Source organism: Equus przewalskii, chromosome 11, assembly GCF_037783145.1.
Source record: "Equus przewalskii isolate Varuska chromosome 11, EquPr2, whole genome shotgun sequence".
Classification (NCBI taxonomy): Eukaryota; Metazoa; Chordata; class Mammalia; order Perissodactyla; family Equidae; genus Equus; species Equus przewalskii.
In genome coordinates, this window is record NC_091841.1 from 20,785,584 (window position 1) to 20,806,448 (window position 20,865).

Consider the following 20,865-nt stretch of genomic DNA (forward strand, 5'->3'; position numbering starts at 1 on the left):
GCATTATCATTGGAAGTAGAGGGTGCTCATAGAAGAGGGTCTCAACTTGGACCAGGGGTCAGAGTGGTCCTCCAGACAGAAAGGAAGAGACAGAGAGACACACACACACACAGACAGAGAGAGACAGAGACAGAGAGAGATACAGAGAGAGATTAAGAGAGAAGGGGGAGAATGATGGGGAAGGAGTCTGTATGACTACAGATTAGGGAGATGGGTGTGATTTGAACAGCAGGTAGAGATATCAGTGACCAAAAGAACTATGACTAATTCACTTTCTAATATACCAACCTGATGGGTAAAGCAAACTCTTGGTCATTTTTATATTCTATTATGCTCCAAAATATTTGAGCAAGCAGCTTGCAAAGATGTATAAAATATACAAGATAATCTACAAAAAAATGGTGAAAGAAAAAATGTTAGATGCAGAGTAGAGCCAAGAATAAGAATAAAAGTGCACACCAGAGTGACCTAAATTCTTGCTACAGATAGGCCACAAATTTTACTCAAAACTTCTCAGCGGCCAATGTGGAAAGAGTTCCTGTTTCCATGTTCAGTGATACAATTCACAATGTTGATAGGACAAATACAGAAAAAGTGTTCATAAGAAGGCAGTTAGAGAGTGGATTTCTTCTAGAGTCCTTCAGTATAAACAATTCATCGTGGGTGCTGATACAATGTTGTCTGCTAAACACTCTTCTTATCTGGCTTAATCCAGGAGTAGACTTTAACACATCAATCCCCATCCCTTATTATCCCCCTAACCCCAATATCTTGATGCATTGCCACTCAAGACTGTTTTCCTTCACCAGAGCCCACAGTCCAACTGATCATTTCTTTAATCTGCATGCAGATGAAAATACTATAGCTGGGATGGGCCCTCATTACTTTTGTTAACTTTGCAGAGCATATTCATTCAACTCTATTTTTGTTTTAACATTTTGGTTTCTCCCTTGTTTCATGGTCGTATGGGAATAAAATCATTTATAAAATTGTTCCATTGAGAAATCCATTTTTTGAATAATACTATTTTAAATAAAGCTCATCATTCCTGGTGTATAACTTAAGTGATGATCTTACTGAAGCTAACCTTAACTATTTGACAGAAGTCAGTTCTCTTTTCTCTTTCTGCATTTAAATCATGCCTGACTTGAGAAAATAGCCAATTTTTGACAGAATTTGCTTTAATGTTTTCTTCTTCATCTCTGGATGATGCCAAGCACACATGTAAGAATACGTATTTTCAATTAATAGTCTTGGTGTCATGTAGATACGCACTTAAGATTTCCCTAACGTGTTAGTGTGTGCCTTTGTGTAAGTTCCTTAACCTCCTTCCTGAGCCTTACACATCTCATCTCTTAGATAAAAATAATTAAAACCTCTGTCTCATGGTGTGGTTGTGAGAACTAAAAAAGTAGTGTATATAGAGACTTTCCATAGTATGTAGTACATTGTACGTAAGTGAAAACAATAAACAATCCTATCTAACAGGGTCATTTCAAGCATTAAAAGAATATGTATTGAAGCTGTCAAGTAGACAAAATTGTTTGATAATATCATCCTTTGGCAAGGGTATGGGAGATAGGTGCCCTATTACATTGCTCACAGGAACACCCATTGGTAGTCACTCTAGAGAGAATTTAGCAGTATCTATTAAAATTTAAAAATACATATGCCCTATAAGTAGCAATTCAACTTAATTTCTACCATAACAAATGCATATTAGCAACAAGAAGAATGTACAAATGTGTATATTGCAACACAGTTTGTAACAAAGTAGCAAAAACTGGAAACTGCCTAAATGTCTATCAATAGAGGAGTAAGAACATAAACTTTAGTATATCAATTTTATGAAACAATTAAAAAGACTGAGGTAGGTTTATGTGTATAACATGGAGAGAGTTCCAAGAAATAATGATTGAATGAAAAAAAATCAAGGTCTGGAATGATCATTCAGTATGATTCCATTTATGTAAATACACACAGAGCTACATAAAACAATATTACATGATTTTTATTTGTACATACATGAATATTAATATGCAGAAAAAGTGTAAATTTACATACCAACATAAATAATTGTTACCTCTTTGGGAGTACAGAAAGGAATTAAAATTGAGGGTTATACCTTAAAGGAGATGTTTTCTTACCTGTAGTGTTTTAATTTTCCTTTTTAACAAGGAATCTGTGCATATGCTATAGAATTGAAAAACAATTTTTAAAAGCTGCTGGGAGCAATGCTTGGCTTACAAAAAGCATCTAATAAATGTTAATCCCTTCCTTTGGTATAAAATCTCTAAGTTGTCTGTGAAGTGAATTTGGGTATATTTATTCTCTGTGCTTAACAAATATTTGTTTAATAAATGAATAAATATCCTATGCTTTAAGGAAACCATAGAGAGCAGTTTAGACAAGGATATTAACAACTTGGGAAGAAGAAAGATAACTAAACAAGAAAAAATAATATAGTCTCATAGGTACTGATAGATGAATAAAGGATGTTATGGGAACACGTGCAATAACTTTTAACATGGTTTAGAGGAGTAAAGGATCAAGCAGCATTTTACAAAGGAAACTTCAGTCTAAGTCGTAGCCTCTCCCATCGAGAAACTGCCAATAATCCAAGTGGTCAGAGGCTAGATCAAATAACAGCATGAATTGAAAGGAAGATTGAGGCAAAATAGTTACAGACAGAGCTGATGTGACTTAGGGTTGGCTGTCATGATTTTCCATGATTTATATACATAATCATTAAAGAAGCAGGACTTCAGAAATATTTGTCCTTTGCTCAATAACCATCTTGTAAAATAGGATCCAAGATCACTTAAAATCCACATTAAATTCTGCTGCAACTCACTTACTTTGTTGTCCTATCTCAGATGATGTTATGGAATGGGGTCCTTTCTAAGATAATGCATGAAAATGAAAGCAGGGATGTCAGAATCATGGGACAGGCTGAGATCACATTCCAGGAAGACAGTAGACAGGATACAACTCTAATACATGAAGTAGAAGTAAACTGCGGGTGGGGTGAGGACAGAGAGTGAGTCAAATATCCACACAAGACCATGAGTGAGAACTAGTTTAGAGAGCAGATATGGAATCAGAGCTTCCAGAGAAGCCTCTCTTCCCTGACCTTGTCCCTTAAATCAGGTGGTTCTACCCAGTCACTAGGAAGTTTCAGCCATGAAGGTTAACCATATGGTACTCTACTCTCCTTTAGGGCTTCTCACTTACCCTATCCCTGCTGTTTGCTCACTGTGACTTCACAGCTTTGGATTTGTTGGTTTGGGCCCCTATGTCTGGCCCTACAGGACCCCATGACCCCAAAATGGTGGCCCTTGGCTCTTCTCACACATGGTTTACAGATACCCTATTTCTCTCCTGGCTCTGAGCAGCCATTGCTGAACCCAGCTCAGTTGGGGTTCTCAGGTCCCTAATCCTTCCTGGTCAGTATCAACCCTTGGATAGGTAAGAATCCAAGGCAAGGGGAACAGAAAATTTGTCAAAAGAGTGAATGGATTAGTATGAGCAGTGTTACTGTAGAGAGGTCTCTATTGGACGCTCATGGTCCTGGGGCCATGCATTAGTTGTCTCTGAGGTGTGATAACCTGGACACAACACCTGAGACCATAAAGCTAAGGAACGCCATGGAAAAGCATATTTATTTTCTATTGCAAATGAACAAAACTGAAACTTTATCAGTTTATGGCAAGAAAAGTAAAGGGAAGAAAGCAAACCTTTGTTAAGCCTAATTGTACAATAGCCATGTAGGTTGGGGATCTTATTTAAAATAGCTTCTTTAATTTATTACTCAGATTCTGTGAGCTGCTTATTATCATGCCTGTTTACATATAGCAGAACTTAATATTTTTCTTAACTCAAGGAACTCTAAGACAAAGAGAGGGCATCTGCTTCTTTCTCTCCTTGAGTTTTTTCAATGCATCTTTGATTTCCTTGTTTCTCAGACTATATACGATGGAGTTCAGCATGGGAATCACAGCTCCATAGAACATGGACACCATTTTATCTTGGTCCCATGAGGAGCCAGTACTAGAATGGAGATATGAGAAGAGACCAGAGCCATAGAAGAGAATCACTGTGGTCAGATGAGAGGCACAGGTGTTGAAATCCTTCATCCATCCTTCGGTTGAATGGATCTTCATGACAGCAGCAATAATGTAGTCATAGGAAATCAGGATAATAAGAGCTGATATCCCACCAACTGCACACACAGCAAAAGAGTTCACTACCTGGCTGAAGAAGGTACTGGAACAAGACAAGATCAGCAGAGGCAGCAGGTCACAGAAAAAGTGGTTAATGACTAGAGGCCCACAGAAATGGAGCCAGAATATGGAGCTGGTTTGGACTAATCCAGTGAGGAATCCTCCAACGTATGCTGTCATGGCCATACCTACACAGATGGTTGGCGACATGAGGGTTGTGTAGAGCAGCGGGTTGGAGATAGGAGCATACTGGTAATATGCCATGGCTGCTAGAAGAAAACTCTCAGTGGCTCCCATCCCAATGAAGAAGAAAAACTGAGCAACACAACCCACAAAGGAGATAATCTTCTGCTGCTTGAAGAAGTCGCAGAGCATCCTAGGAGTGATGGAGGAGGTGTATAAAATATCAACAAAGGACAAGTTACAGAGGAAGAAATACATGGGGGAGTGGAGGTGTGACTCCATCCTGATCAGGATAATGAGGCTCAGGTTCCAAGCCAGAGTCATGAAATAGATCCCCAGAAACAACACAAAGAGGATAACCTTCAGCTCTAGATGCTCTGAAAATCCCAAAAGGATAAAATTGGTCATCATGCTGGTATTCCTTCCCATAGCTATATATCTTCTCTCTGCTGCCTTCAGAGCCCCAAAGGGAGATTCCTGGGACAATGAAAATCCAGGTGAAGAAAACTTTTTGTTCTGTCAAGGAATCATAGACTCCAGAGTCAGAAGAGACACTGGAAGGCAAATGTCCTATCTCCTTCTGATGGAGAATTTCCCTTTACAGCATTTATTGGGTCTTTTATGAGACCATTGTCACCCTGAAAAGATGCATTTGTTTATGCAAAAGTGATATGCACCAGAATAGACTGGAACTTTTGCATTATCTGAATCATCACCTTTACTGTCAATGTCACCACTTTACTGGAGGTAGTTATTAATAGTTCTAGGACGAAATGTCCCCCCCCCCATTTTTTCAGTTGCTCCACGCATTGTTGTTGGATTATTGAGCCACTCAAATTTATACTAGATACTCTAGTCTTTTTTTTTAAGAAAATAAGTACGTTGAAAGTTGAAATGCCCAGAGAGGCAATTTTGTGTTTCTTATCATCATAGTTTGTTCTGATCAGGTTTTATGGGGTCAAAGTGTTCTTTGTCTTGAAAGCAGTGGAGTAAAGCACATAGAGATGTGAAAAACTGGCATCCCCTTTAGAGATTAAAGAAAGGATTAAAAAAAATACAAAGGTTTAACACTGAAATGCTACTACTCATTTTGCACAAATATTATCAACTGATCAAACACCTTGCACCATGTGTTTGACAGAGCTAAATGTGGACAATATAGAAAGTAATAAGACAGTATTATTAAGTTCAAAATATTCAATGTAACGCATAGGACAGACTGGAAACGGATAAATCACAGAGCAATGTGACAGGTCCTCTAGGAGAAGTATTTGCACAATGCCCTGGATCTTGGAGATAGAAAGTGGAGGCTTCTGAAGGGAGATGCGTTTGAGGAGGAGTCCAACAATGAATAAGGGGCTAACAAGATAAAAATTTGTTGTGTGAGGGTGTTGGGAGGCAGTTGGTTCAGAGAGGTTTATATTAAAGATGGGAAAATCACAGGAGAGCACAGGGTTTGAGGAAACTTAAAATGTCAGTGTGGGTGCTGGCCTGATGGTGTAGTGGTTAAATTCTGTATGCTCCACGTCGGAGGCCTGGGTTTGTGGGTTTGGATCTTGGGCCAGGACCAAACCACTCATCAGCCATGCTGTGGTAGTGACCCACATACAAAATAGAGGAAGATTGGTCACAGATGTTAGCTCAGGGTGAATCTTCCTCAGGGGGAAAAAAAAATCAGCATTGCAGGAGCACAGAATCAACGGGGTTAAGGGAAGCTAATAGAAGTCTAGTTTTGAGAGACAATGGGATGTGGAGAAATAGTGAAAAACCTTCAAAAGCAAAGATGGCAAGGATATTTGTTTCATATATATATATATAATTGCATATACTGTATATATAATTGCATATGCTGTATATATAATTACCTATATGTGTGTGCACATTCATATTTCATTTCAACCTTCTCTCCACTTCTGGACTTATGCCCCCCCTTTTCTCTGTTCTGTTTTCTTGATAGTACTTATCACCTCTACCATAGCATAGAATTGATTGGTTTGCTGATTATTGATTGTCTGTCTCCCTCCACTAGAATGTAAGCTTAACAAAGACCAGGATTTTTAGGAATTTTTGTCTCTTTTTTTTATTGAAGTATCCCAAGCACCTAGACCAGTAGTAGATGCTCAATAAATGTTTGCTGAATAAATATCATGTTAAGGAGTTTGACCTTTCTCTTATGGGCAAGAGGAAATACATGAAAGTTTTGTTTTTTTAATTTTACTTGTTTTCTTTGTAAACAGGGAACTGGTTGTCAAATATGTGTTTAATAATATAACTGAGAGCAGTGTGGAAGTGTAGAAGCAGTGTGAAAGATGGACGGGAGTGAAAACAGACTGAGAAGGAAGACTAGATAGTTGCTTCAAATGCCAGGAAGAAAGCTATTAATGATTTGAATTGAGACAGATTTAGAAACAAATGCTCCCCGGAGATGTAACAGCAGCATTCATTCTTCAGTGGCAGGGAAGAGAAACCATACATGGCCAGACAATTAGTCCCTGTCACCCTTATTTCTCACATTTGCAGTAATCATCAAAGGTATATTTTAGCAAGATCCATCATGATTCTTTTCTATTTGAATCCCAAGAGTCTATGATATATAATCTATTGCATTTTTAGAGTGTGATAAAAGCTAATTATCAATTATTTTATATCAATAATCTGTTTAGTTTGACCTGGATTATGTGGTGGTAAAGATATAGAAATAGTGTATGACACACATTAGATTTTCTTGTAATAATTATATATAATATATTGAATTAATATATTTCATATTATATATACATATATACATGTACATGTCCATATACATATACATATATACACACATATATATTTTAGTTTCCATGGTCTGAGAACCACCAACACTTATTTTTACAGTGTGTTTGAGTTTATGCAGCATTTTCATATCCATTGTGTTATTTGTCATCATCCAGAGTGGGGCTTTGATGTCAAACAGAGCTGGTCTCTAATCCTTATATCCTTGCCACTAGCTGTGTGATCTTGGTCAAGCTGACACATCACTCTTAAATCTCCGTTTGATTTTTCTCAACTGTAAAACAGAGGCAGTAATAGGACTACCACATAGATTGTGAGAATTAAATGAAATAACCTAAATCAAGTTTGGGAGAGAAAAATAATTTTTATTCCTTAACAAATGATCAGCACTGTAAGGATTTCAACCCAGGTCTCTTCATCTCTAACCCAAAATCTGCTCTCTACAGCGCCTGCTGCCTCAACACAGGTGCATGTAGTTATACACGATAATAATGGCTACATTGGCCATATGCCCTTTACTTATGTTATTGCCAGTATTTATAGCAACATCTTGGCTTATTTCATAACAATTAGCACACTTTGTATTTACTTTTGTTTGCTGACTTGTTCTATCTATATCCTTAGCTATAAAGTCTGGGAAGTCATTATAACCTCAGTGCCTCATACAGTGTCTGGCACATACTAGACGTAAAATAATGTTTGTTGAATGAATTCAATTTACAATAATTCCAAAAGACACATATTATGGACCAGGAGCTCACTGAGGTTATGACAGCTCAAGGAGTTATAGTGACTAAGCCAAGATTTAAACCCCGGATTCTTTGACTCCAGAGTCTGTTCTTCCCAAATGCTATAAAAGAAATTGGCCATGAGTCTGGGCAATCCATAGGACTATATTATAGGTGTAACTTCAACAGATGCGATCCTTTACCCATCCCAACTGATCGGACAAGAGTGGTTATGTGGAACCTGAATTCTGAATATCATTGTAAAGAATTTTCTTCTCCTCAACCTGGGCAGGTCCATTTACATTTTAACAAAGTTGAAGCTACACACCAAGATAAAGAGGTGAAGTTCTTATGTGGTAATTCCAAAATGAATGATATATTTGAGGTGCAGAGGATATTTGCAGTTCAGATGGCTTTGTAGGGTAGGATAAAGAAAAGCTAGAAAGACTAGCATGTAAGAAAACAAATATGTTTTCTATTTTCATCAATTCTTTATTCTCATCTGTTACAATCCTTGGCACGTGATAGGTTCCCAATGGATACTTGTGGACTGGCTCAATAAAGGGTTATAAAATATTTAATATATAGACACGGTAAACTTGCCCTAATCCCAAGACCATTGGACCCGTCCTATTTTTAAATACTGCATGGATGTTCAGAAAACTCTTGGGATGTACCTAAAATAATAAAATAATAGAATATCATAGGTAGAAACCAGTTATCTTAGACTTTCTCCATTATAGATAATAAAACTAAAGCTAAAAGAGAGAGAGTGGATTGTCTGCACAGTTGGTTAATACGAGAGGTGAAATTAGATCCTGTACCTCATTCTCCAGGAGTAGCCTTTTCTGCTGTGCCTTATTCCAAAACCTGGAGGCTCAATGGTAGCTAAAGAGGATCTGAGGAAACCAGGGGATTTTTTTATTGCAGACACACTCACACATGCATGCATTCATGAGTTTAGAATAGCATAAAAAGCACTAGCCTGAAGGTAAAAAAAAAAAAGAGTTCTGATTCAGTTCCAGTTCCTCCTACCTGTTTGCTGTGTGACCTTGGGAAAAATTATTTGCTTTTCTGAATCCTAACTTCTCATCTACTGTATACAATAAATAGAGAAGTTTAGATCAATGTTTTCTAGTCCACTTTCCTTCCTTCTTTCTTTCCTTCCTTATTTCCATATGTAAATAGCAGAACATTTTTAAAAACAAAATCTTCTGCAGAATTCCAGAATATAAAATAGGTCAAGTCCAGCTCTTCTTATTAAAGTCAGAGCATTAGGGAGAAAGGATCCCAGCATCTTACCTGTTCCACCTTCCCCTCCTTCAAGGGTCTTTCCGACTCTCCCATTTTATGATTCTAGGATCCACCAGTAACTCTTCCTAAAGAAGGGCAAAGGGCAAACTCACCTACAACTCCTTAAACTCTGGGTTTCAATCAGATGGCTAACACCAGGTGCTTGGAGCTAGAACAAAACCCATCGCTGCTATCACCTGGATCACTGGTCTTGGCCAAAAAAATAAGTAAAATTTGCATAGGTACTTTAAATCAGTCACCAAAGGAGAAACTTGATGAGGTTATGCAGAAGGTCAGTTCACTCCTAGGTACCATTGGATCTCTCTAGGTAGTGGGAAATGGTGTGTCCCAGAGAGTTCCTATCGGCAACTTGGCTGGCTGTCTGGGCTAGGGAGTAAAGAGAACGCCAGCTTTGGCTGGGGGGAGTTGATTTCCATTGGCCCTGCTTCCATTACATTCCAAATCCCTGGTCTGCTTCCAATAACATACCCCTAGAGGCAGTAAAAGTCACGAGTGGTTTTGGCTTCAAAATACATAACTATTTCATCAACAGCAGTTACCTTCATAAAACGTTGGATATTTCACAGGACTTCTTCAATGTAAGAATATCTTTTGGATAACTGTAAGAGTTGAAACTAGGACTAAGTAGGCGAGAGAGAGAGAGACAGAGAGAGGGAGAGGCATTATAGGAAAACAACAAGGTAGTCCAAAGGTAGAATGGATGTCCTGGAAGGGAGCAAATTCTCCATCACTGGAAGTAAGTAAGAAGATAGTATACTTGACAATGACGATCTCATTTATATGTGGAATCTAAAAAAAAGAAAAATACAAACACAGAAACAGAGAATAGATTGGTGGTTGCCAGAGGCAGTGAGGTAGGGGATGAGGGAAATAGGTGAAGGTAGTCGAAAGGCATAAACTTCTAGTTAATATAAGTTCTTGGGATATAATGTACAGCATAGCAACCATAGTTAACAATACTGTATTGAATATTTGAAAGATGCTAAGAAAGTAGATCTTAAAAGATCTCATCACAAGAAAAAAATTTGTAACTATGTGAGGTGATGGATGTTAACTGTGGTAATCATTTCACAATATATGCATATATCAAATCATTATGTTGTACACCTTAAACTAATACAATGTTATCTGTCAATTATATCTCAATAAAATTGGAAAAAATAAAAGAAATAGGCTATAAAAAAAAGACAGTCTCAATTAGTTGACCTCATGGTTTCCTTAAAATTCTAAGATTCTATGATTCTGTGAAATTGAGAGAAAGGAAAGAAGATAGAGAGGTACTACCAGTTTTGGTTGTGTGGATTGGGCCTTTTCATACTTTATTTCATAATATCCTCACAGAGGAAAGTAGCTCCCAAAGGAAAGCATTCTTAAAGCACATTTTCAGATGAGAAAATGGAATTTTGGAGAAGTGCTTGCCAAAGGTCACACAGAGAGATTGTGGCAAAGCTGGAATTTGTACTCAGGTCTTCCAGAATCTAAAGTCCACACTCAGTCCTCTACACCCCACTGCCTCCATAAGGACAGGAAAAATGGATGGCAATGGTGAAAAAAATCACCTGATAGACCTCATTTTTCAAAAGATCTATGTACAGTGAGTTAAAAAACTAAACAACCTTTCGCTGTTTGACTAGGGCCAGATTCCCCTCGGGTATATGTTTTGTTTATAATTTATCAAGTCTCCAACTTGAAAAGACTTGAAGCCTATTTGTGTGTCTTAGGGAGGGACATGCAAGAAACAGAAGGAAGTGGGCATTGTGCAAACCCACAGGACACTGTGGCTTCTTTCAAGGATTTGTGAAGATGCAGGCCGCGCCCTGCTTATATTGGCAGCTCTTCAACTTGCATCCAGATGAGAAAACTCTGCTGCGGTTTCCATGCTCCACTCCCAAATCCCACCCACTTCTCTTCTACCAGGGCCATAGTCTCCCACTGTGAAGCTAAACATATTCTACCCCTTCCTCAAATTCCCAGCTCTTGCCCTTACACCTACATTCTTGAGGTCTCTCTAAGGCTTGTTATTGGGGAAAGGATCACCGTGGCCAATGCAGTAGTTTGTATGTAATTAATCTTTTCTAGATTAAAAAAATCATAATAAAAACAAAACAAACCTCTTGTTTCTTACTCCTTACTGCAGAGTGAAGGGTGTAAGGATAAGGTGATGGATGACTGTGGTGTTTTAAAGAATTCCTGCCTCTCTTCTTCCCCATATCCTTCCTTCCTTCCTCAGGCAAAATTTCAGAAAGGACTCTCTTTCTTTGATATTTGCATAATAAAAATGTCAACAATAAAATCAAGTCCTTCTTTTGTGACATTGCCATTCCAGTCCCTATTTGTCAGGCAGTTTTAACCTGATTGTTCATGATCTGCCACTATCTTCTAACTGGTCTTTTTGCCTTTAGGTTCACTTCAATTCAATCCTTCCTCCTTAACCTGCAGAGGGACTTCGCTGAAGCACAGATCCAATCATGTGATTCCTTCCTCAAGAATATTCACTAGTTGGTTACTGTTCATCAATAGCCTGATGACATCCAGATTCCTTATCCTGACCGTCAAAGCCCTTAGCACCCAGCGATGCTTCGTGAACATGGCAGGGAAATCAGGAAAAAGCATGAACAAAAGGTCATTGGATGTGGCAAGAAGGAAGGAAGGTGATCTTCCTAGCACAGTTTCAATAGAAGCCCATCAATCTCAGATGGGGTGTCTGGAGTGGGGGGTGAAGGGGGGATTTGAGTACAGCCAGGTGGTGAAGAAACTGAGATGCCAGTTTAGCAGTGAAAGAGGAGAATGAAATGCAAAAGTAGGTACAGTGGCTGGAAATGTCAAGTGAAATAATGCTTAAGATTGGGGAAACTTGAACAATTTGGAGACTGAAGGAAAGGCCATGGAGAGGGCTATCCTGCAGCAGTCCTTCTCGGTCATGGCTGCTCACCAGATCAAAACCAGTCATTGGCAAAGCCAGAATTTAAACCTGCACCAATCACGAAAGATGAAGGAAGCCTGTGTGAGAACACAGAGGCAAGTGGTAATGGCAAGAGGGTGGCACAGAGGACAAAGTTATAGGAAGCTGGTCTTGTCTGCCTTTGTAAATAGTTCTTTTAGCTCACTGAAAATAACATAGAAGTTTATTTATTTTTCTGAATCCAGAGTAAATGGAGAAACTGTTCTCTGAAATCTGTTTTCAGTCTTAGAAGAGATCTATAAACCAGCATAGTAAAACCTAGAAAATAGTTGCCTAACCACATGTGTTAGGCAGATGTGGCCCTCCACACACAGTGTTTATTATGTATTCTTTAAAGAGACTCTGATCCTTTAGTCCTGTTTGGAGTGATGGGAGGGGTAGGTCCTTTTCTGGGAAGCCACACTGCTGTGGTATCTGCTGCTGAGAAAGCCTAAGCCTTTCCTAAAGAAGCTTTTCTGAGACCAGGAACACGGACAAACATGGAGACATTAGGAATCATGCATCCAATTAACTGTCATGCATCGCAACATTAAGTTGTCCCTTAAAATAGACCTGAAAATGATCCAGAGCTGATGTGACCTGGGAAATGCACAACCACCTTGAACTTGCTTGATCCTAAAAGTAGCATTTTGTCAGTAAGGATCAACTTCAAGGAAAGGCAGCTGTGATTGGCGGCAGGCCGTAGGAATGATGAATGTTCACTGGAAAGGGATATCCAGCTGGATCCCAGATGGTGGGAAAAGCATTGTCTACAAGAGGCCACAAAAAGTCAGAAGAATAGGGGACACTTCAGTTTATGTGGATGTTGATGGTTTGGGGAGGCAAGAGAGGAAGAGATGAGAAGACAACAATGGGTTGTCAATTTTCTGTTTATTTTACATCTGTTCATTGATTATTCTTAAAAATCTAAAATTAGTTTTGAAATTATATCAGATGTGGCAGACAGAGAGATAGGGAAAAAAACAATGCAATAGCATCCCTCTGTGTGCTGCCTATATTATATGTTTGGTTGAGTTCTCAAGACATTACTCTTCTCAAGTTGATTACCAATGGGTTTGGGTAATCAGCTAACAGGCAACCCCATATGACAAGAAACGCCAAGGAATGACCCATTGTTTACCTATGTATTGCCTCTCCTCAAGACCAACTTTTCAGTTCAATAATGCAAGAAATATTTCTGAGCTGACCTCACCTCACTGTGATCATCTCATTCTTCTGCATGCTTCTCAAGTCAACATTGTTTTAGCTCTCTATGTTTAAGGGCAATCAGAAGATAAGTAAGATGGTTTCAAGTTTGCTGTTTCTCCAAATTACCTAGCTGTGCACTGTCTTGACCTCTATACCACTGACTTCAAACTCTATGTCATCTCAGTCACATGATTTGGCAGCCCCATTCTAGACCTCACTACCATGAGAAATTGCTTAATTCTAAAATCTCAAACTCTAATATTTCCCTTTACCAAAACTTCCTGTTTTTACTCTGCAACTCTAAGTGAATCTGTTCTTGGTTTTCATAACCACTTGTTCCTCTGACTCTCCCAAGTTCATGAGTCCACCACCCTCACTCAAGTGGTTTGTATTACCATCCTTCACTATTTTCTTCTTTTCCTAGTACTATTCTCAGACTTAGCTCGCTGATGATATCAGCTATTTAAATGCGGCCTCCAACCCCACAAAGACATTCTCTGCTGCATAAAATCCTTCCTGAACTTCTTCTTGATGCCCAAATTCCCCACAGTTGTCTCAAGATAACCTTTCTTGACATCTTCAACAGGATATGATTTCTCTGTCTTCTGAACACTCATAGCTTGTACTTGTTATTCCTTGTGACTTCCATCACTTTCCCACTCAGATAACAGTTATGTGTCTACTTGCATTATTTCTCTTTGAGGTCTTTTAGGGTTTTAACTTCTTATTTACCTTTGAATTCCAGTGCCTGGCATCCAATAGATGCTCAGTGTCTGTTTCCTGAATTGAATAGGACAAGTTTTCTACAAAGGAACTTTAAAAAAAAATAGCTTCATCAGGATATCAGCTGCAAAATTTGGAGGGGTAGTATTACAGAGAGGAAACTAAAATACGCAATGAGGATATTAGTTTCCTATTGCTGTATAATGAATTAACACAAATTTAGCAGCATAAAACAGTAGATATACATTATCTCACAGCTCTGTAGGTCAGATATCTGAGCACAGTGTAGCTGGGTTTTCTGCTTACTGGCTTCCTCCTAAACAGGGCAAGAGGGGATATTGGAGTTGATTAGCTCCACCTACCTCTTCAAATAGAATGTCACCTCTTTCTTGTATCTTACAAAGTAGGGAGGGAGGACATTTTAATGTCCTCTTTGAAGATAAGAAGTAATAGGTTGAAGTTACTTGGAAAGAACTTGTTGCTTAGTTCAAGGAGAAATTTTCTAAGACAGAATTTTCTTATCTTAATCCAAAGATAAAAGGGACTGACTAAGAGGTTGTGAACCCTCAGGATAAAAAGAAGTCTTTTAAGAGAAGTATTCATATCTCCTTGGCACAAAGCAGAAATGGAGGTTTTCAGCCTTTCTCAGACATGCATGCCACGATATACGAAGGGATAATCCCAGCTAAAGTGGCAATGATTTGGGAAAAAGAGTATCCTATTTGGACCACTGTGGGAGAGTTGTGAATATTCTATCCCTTTGAGTGTCGCTGATAAGATGCATGCCTTGTCCCTCATCTGCTGCTCATTTACCAGGTCACCTCAGCAAGACCTGGCTGAGGTTCTTCTTTTTCATGTATAAGATGAGGGGCTCATAGTCAAGCTGCCACAAAGACCAAATGTTTGTGGCTATAAACTGCACAGTGTTACACATACTAACGTCAGTATCATCACTATCACTAGTCAGATCTGCCCACTGCCCTCCTTGTCTGTGTTAATTTCTCAGTTACTGTAGAGTCTTGTGATGGATCTCCCTCTACTGGTTAATAAAAGTCTAACAGGATTTCACATTTTGGTGTCTCAGTAGACAGACCGTTCCGTTTATAATGTTCCATTTTTTGCCACTTCAAATTCATTGGTTAGTTTGGTCATCTCCATTGCCATGTAATATATTTCTGACAATTCATGTGTAAGTCTAATTGGTACAAGTCAAGCCATATTTTAAATGCACAAAACGAAATGGCTATTTCAAGGACACCTATGGCAAATCTCATTTCCACTTGTGACCAAAGGGGCTGCCACTCTTCTCCTTAATTCCTAATTTGGTTCAGTTCTGTCCCAAGAACATTGAGTTGTCCAGTATATGTCTTGTTGGTGAGTGATATATCTAGACCATGCCACAGCACAACAGGTCGGGGAATTGCTGGAATCCTGGTAGTCTTGGTCAATTATGGTTCTACCAGAGCCTGAGGTCTGCGACTGTGCAGGGCTATGCAGGAATCAAACAAGTTCATAAGTTTAAGGATTTCTTAGTTTAAATGTGTCCTCTTCTGTTGGTTTAAGGAAGGGCAGTTTCTTTCATATATGGTCACTTTACTCAGGAACAGAGATTTCACTCAGGAACAGAGTGTTTCACTTGACTTTTTATTTTCTCAGAACCTTTAATTTCCATGGCTCACTTCCTTTTCTCTTTCATTACTAAATCTCTAAGGAGTACCCACCACAGAAATGATACCTTCCCAAGAGTGTTGCCTTTGGTGCTGTGCACTTTTCAGCTTCTTTTTTGTTGAACAGCTTTATCGAGATATACTTCACATATTATAACATTCACCCACTTAAAGTGTGCAATTCAGTGACTTTTAGTGTATTCACAGAGTTTTGCATCCATTACCACAATCTAATTTTAGAATATTTTCATCAAAAGAAACTCCATCTCCATTAGTAGTCCCTCCTTATTCCTCTCCAACCCCTCATCCCACCACTAGGCAGCCACTAATCTGCTTTCTCTCTCTGTAGGTCTGCCTATTCTGATTCTGAAGATTTCATTAACATGGACTCATGCCATATGTGGTCCTTTGTGACTGGCTCTTTCACTTAGCATGATATTTTAAAGGTTCATCCATATCGTAGCATGCATCAGTACTTCATTCCTTTTTAAGGCTGAATAATATTCCACTGTATGGATATACCAAGCTTCTTCCTTCTGCTTTTTTTTAATTGAGATATAATTGATATACAACATTATATTAATTTCAGGTGTACAACATGATTCCATATTTGTTTATATTGTGAAATGCTCACTACAATAAGTCTAGTTAACATTCATTACCATGCATATTTACAGATTTTTTTCTTGTGATGAGACCTTTTAAGATTTACTCTCTTAGCAACTTTCAAACATACAATACAGTATTAGTAACTATAATTGCCATACCGTACATTACATCCCCATGGCTAATTTATTTTACTAGTGAAAATTTGTATCTTTTGACCACATTTACCCATTTTGCCCATGCCTCACCCCTCACCTCTGACAACTACCAATCTGTTCTCTGTATCTATGTGTCTGTTTGTTTTTAGATTCCACATATAAGTGAGGTCAGATAGTACTTGTCTTTCTCTGTCTGACTCATCTCACTTAGCAAAATGCCTGTAAGGTCCATCCAAGCTGTTGCAAATGGTAAAGCCTCTTCCTTTTGATTCCCCAGTTTTCAATGCTCTAACTCACCAGGTGTCTGACATATTCTCAGTATTCCTTCCTCTGAGGAGAGAATATCTCTTTCCTGGGGTGATTTAATCTGTGTTTCACCATAGCTAGTCCTATCTGCTTTATCCTTTTACTGATAATTCCAATATCTGAAGATTTTGCAGGTCTGTTTATAAGGATGATTTTTCTCCTTGCTGGTTCTCAGTTATGGGAGATTGACTCTGTATGGAGGTTGGTACTTTTATTTATTTATTTATTACTATAAACTGCTTTCTCTGTTCTTGAACATGATCTGTGGGAATTCTTCCTTGTTTACCCTCAGAGTCAGCCCTCTGGCTTTATGGGCAGATCTCCTTCCAGACTGCCAAGGCAAATAATCCGTAATCAATCTATAAGTCAAATTTGGGATGTGTTTATTATATGAACCAGGTCTGAGGACTATAGCCCAGGGGCTTCCTTCCTCAAGGAAGGAAGTACACCAAAGAAGTGGGGTGTACAGAGTGGTTATATACCATCTTAGAACAAAGAGCGTACATCACATATGACAGGAATATCTCTTTTCCTACTGTCACAAGGTGCTTAGCTGGTCACAAGGTGAGCACAGCAGGTTGGTAATTAAACTTTACTTTCCAGGAAGAGATGCTTATCCCTAAAGAAATGCCTATATGGAGGGAAGCTACATCCCTATCTTTAAGGGCATCATTCTTGTCTTCGAGATATCAAAAACGTTTAAAACAAATGTACAATGCATGCTCAACAGGCCACATCAGGCCTTTTTGGAAAAACAAGGCCAGGCCGAATTGGTTTTGAACCAAATTGTTTCCTCATATACTCCATTATATTCTATTGCCTTTCACTTATTCATCAAGACCACTTGGGGCATGCCTTGAGTTTGTCTTCTGAGCCAATGCAGTCCACATAGTAGAAGCTCAGGGTCTCCAGTTTTCAGCAGGACTCTCCAAGATGAAAGCCATTTTTAGCACTAGTTTACTTCCCTACATTCCTGGTTTCACTTCATTTTGGGGCTTAGCTTTTTCAACCTTTGCATTAAGTGAAGTGGAAATGCTTTTAAAAAGTGATTTTATTTCAAATAAAGTATTTCTGTTAGGAGGTTCTTTTAGGTATATATAATTCACCATATTGCCAGAGGCAGACATCCTCAGTAAACTTCATTCTCCTGGTCTTTGAAGGTGTTTTCAATTCCTCTTCTTATTTTTGAACATATCAGTCACACCTGTTTTATGTTTGTATTGAGACAATTGCCATTCTTGACATTTTTATAAGTTTGACATGGCTGTGTCTTCTTGGCTTTCACCTATAAGATCTTGTTTCCTTGTGTATTTTGGGAATTAGATAACCTGATTTCCTTTAGAAAGTTATTTGACACATAGATGCAGAGAACAGATTAATGGTTACCAGAGGAGTAGTGGGGTGGGGGGAGGGCAAAAGGGGTAAATAAGGACATTTGCAAGGTGACAGATGGAAACTAGACTTTTAGTGGTGAACACGACGTAGTCTATACAAAGTTGAAATATAATGATATACACCTGCAATTTATATAATGCTATAAACCAATGTTACTCCAATAAAAAAGAAAGAAAGAAAGTTATTTGGGGGAGTTATTTGAGTCTGGGTTTCAGATTCTTTCCTAAGAATCTTAAGAGAGAATTTGCATTTACTTCTCATTGGTACTTGAGGGTACTACCAACCTGGGACTACTTTAAAATAAATTCTCAGTGAAAGATTCCTTGAACTGCATAGTTAGTGTGAATTCAGACCAAAAGCCTCCATTAGGGTGTGTGGTTACAAATTCTCACTTTACTTTTCCCCATACCCAGCATGAAGCCTGAGAGAGTCAAGATTTCCTTTTTGTGAGATCGGACATTTTTCCTTAATTTCCTCTAACGCTGGAATCTCACATGTATGTGTGGATCTCCTGTCAAACTCTCAGGCAGCCCTAGGCTTGGTCTCCCTTTCCCCAAGGCTCGTGTGCCTGTCAGAATATGGGCCTGATGTTACTAGTGTTCAGCAGATTCCTGCAATGTGAATGTCCTCTTCAGAGCTGCCTTCACTCTTAGGATCCTTGATTTTATTTTATATTTGGATGCTGGAGATTTCTTTTCTTTTCTTGTCTGCCCAGAAATGTATTTAAAGATATTTTCTAAAAAAATGTTTTGGCCAACGTCTTTAGTTGTTTTGCAGTAGTGGTTACATCTATGCTATACAGTCTGCCATAATAAGAGAGATGTGGTCTTTCCAAAATGTTTTAGAATCCAAATGATCACTTCTTTCCTTTGTATTTTAGCTCTTCCAGGTCAGGATAGTATCATAGAAATCCTCTTGTTCATTCACTTACAAATTATTGATGTTGAGTTCTAAAAATAAAAACCTAGAAAACAAACCCTAGATCAAACTCCTTATGACAGATTTCCTTGGCAGGGAAGTTAGGTCAAAGTCTAAAGTTATACTTCTCTCCACATCTACACTTCAATCAAGTGAATTTTGCCTAAGCACCCAGAGAGTTTGAAGTCCAAGACAAAGCAGTCATTGTTCTGCCTGCAATGTCGTGTATGAGAAAGATTGTTGGCCTTGTGTTTGGTCGCATTCTCTGTAGCCTATAGTCTGAAGTTCTGAAAAAGTATGTAAGGGTCAAACACTGAGAAAATGAAATATAAAAATTAATATATTAACTGCTCTGCGAGGTCATTGCTGACGTAAGAGAGGAGCGTCAACTGTCAAGACTCAAAGAAGACACAGGATTTACATGGCATTAAGCCAGTCCGGGGTTTAGATGGGTTGACTCACTTGCAATCCTGCCAGAGCTTCAATGAGGTTGAATAGTGTTAAATACATTTCCCTTGCATAGTCTAGAAACTTCCAGTCACCAGAGTCACTAGCCTACCAGACGTTTAATTAACTGTGACAATGGGAAAATATTCTCTTCTTCTTACACCTAGTAAGGGCATCTTTGATTTCCTGGTTCCTGAGACAATAAATCAAAGGATTCAACATGGGGATCACCACTGTATAGAAGACTGATGCCATCTTGTCATAACCCAGAGAACTATCAGTGCTGGAGTGCATATAGACAAAGAGTCCTGATCCAAAATAAAAGGTCACTGCTGTCAGGTGAGAAGCACAGGTGTTGAAGGCCTTAGACCTGCCTTCAAGCGAGCTGATCTTCAGGATGGTGGCAACAATATAACCATAAGATATCATGATGATTATGACAGATGTCAGACCAAAAATCACTGCTATCACAAACTTTATAACATGTAGGAAAAAAGTTTCAGAGCACGATAGGACTAATAATTGAGGCAGGTCACAGAAGAAATGGTTGATAATATTTGGTCCACAGAAATCGAGCTGAAGTAAAGCACACAGTTGGATAGATGAGCCAAAGATACCAGTTATATAGGCTGCAACCACCATCTGCTCACAGAGGGTGGGGGACATGATGTTTGTGTAGAGAAGAGGATTACAAATGGCAGCATATCGATCATAAGCCATGGCTGCTAGGAGACAGCACTCAGTCAGACCTAGGCTAGAGAAGAAGAAGTATTGTATGGCGCACCCCACAAAGGAGATGAATTTAGTCTTCTGGAAGAAGCCTGAGAGCATTTTGGGGGTTGTGGAGGTAACATAGCATAAATCTATAAAGGATAAGTTGCTGAGGAAGAAGTACATGGGTGTATGTAGGGAGGAGTCCATCTTAATCAGGATGATGAGGCTCAGGTTCCAGGCCACTGTCAAGAGATAAGTCCCCAAGAATACTGTAAAGAGAGCAATCTTGAGCTTGGGAAAATCTGAGAATCCCAAAAGGATGAATTTGGCAACTGTTGTGTTGTTCCTTCCTCCAGCCATTGTCTTGAAGTTTCTTCAATCTGCAAAAAGACCCTTAGGTTAATGATGGACTATTTTAATATTATGAAGCTTACTTGTTTTGAATATAGTTTCTTGTTTTTGGATAAAAAATTATCCGTAGTCAAGATAACTTGTTTAACAATATAAAACATTATATAAATGTTTTTAAAAACCATTGGGAATCCCGTTTCCCAACTACTC

General features: G+C 38.6%; 2 protein-coding genes across 2 annotated transcripts; both read right to left on the bottom strand.

Annotated features, from left to right (window-relative positions):
• Nucleotides 1–3,878: 3,878 nt before the first annotated feature.
• On the bottom strand, nucleotides 3,879–4,835 carry LOC103556894 (olfactory receptor 5A1-like). Its single transcript, XM_008529198.1, has one exon. It carries the CDS (start codon nucleotides 4,833–4,835, stop codon nucleotides 3,879–3,881), a length of 957 nt encoding a protein of 318 aa, XP_008527420.1.
• A 14,878-nt stretch (nucleotides 4,836–19,713) lies between these two features.
• On the bottom strand, nucleotides 19,714–20,664 carry LOC103556895 (olfactory receptor 5AN6-like). The gene has a single exon (XM_008529199.1). It carries the CDS (start codon nucleotides 20,662–20,664, stop codon nucleotides 19,714–19,716), a length of 951 nt encoding a protein of 316 aa, XP_008527421.1.
• Nucleotides 20,665–20,865: the final 201 nt, after the last annotated feature.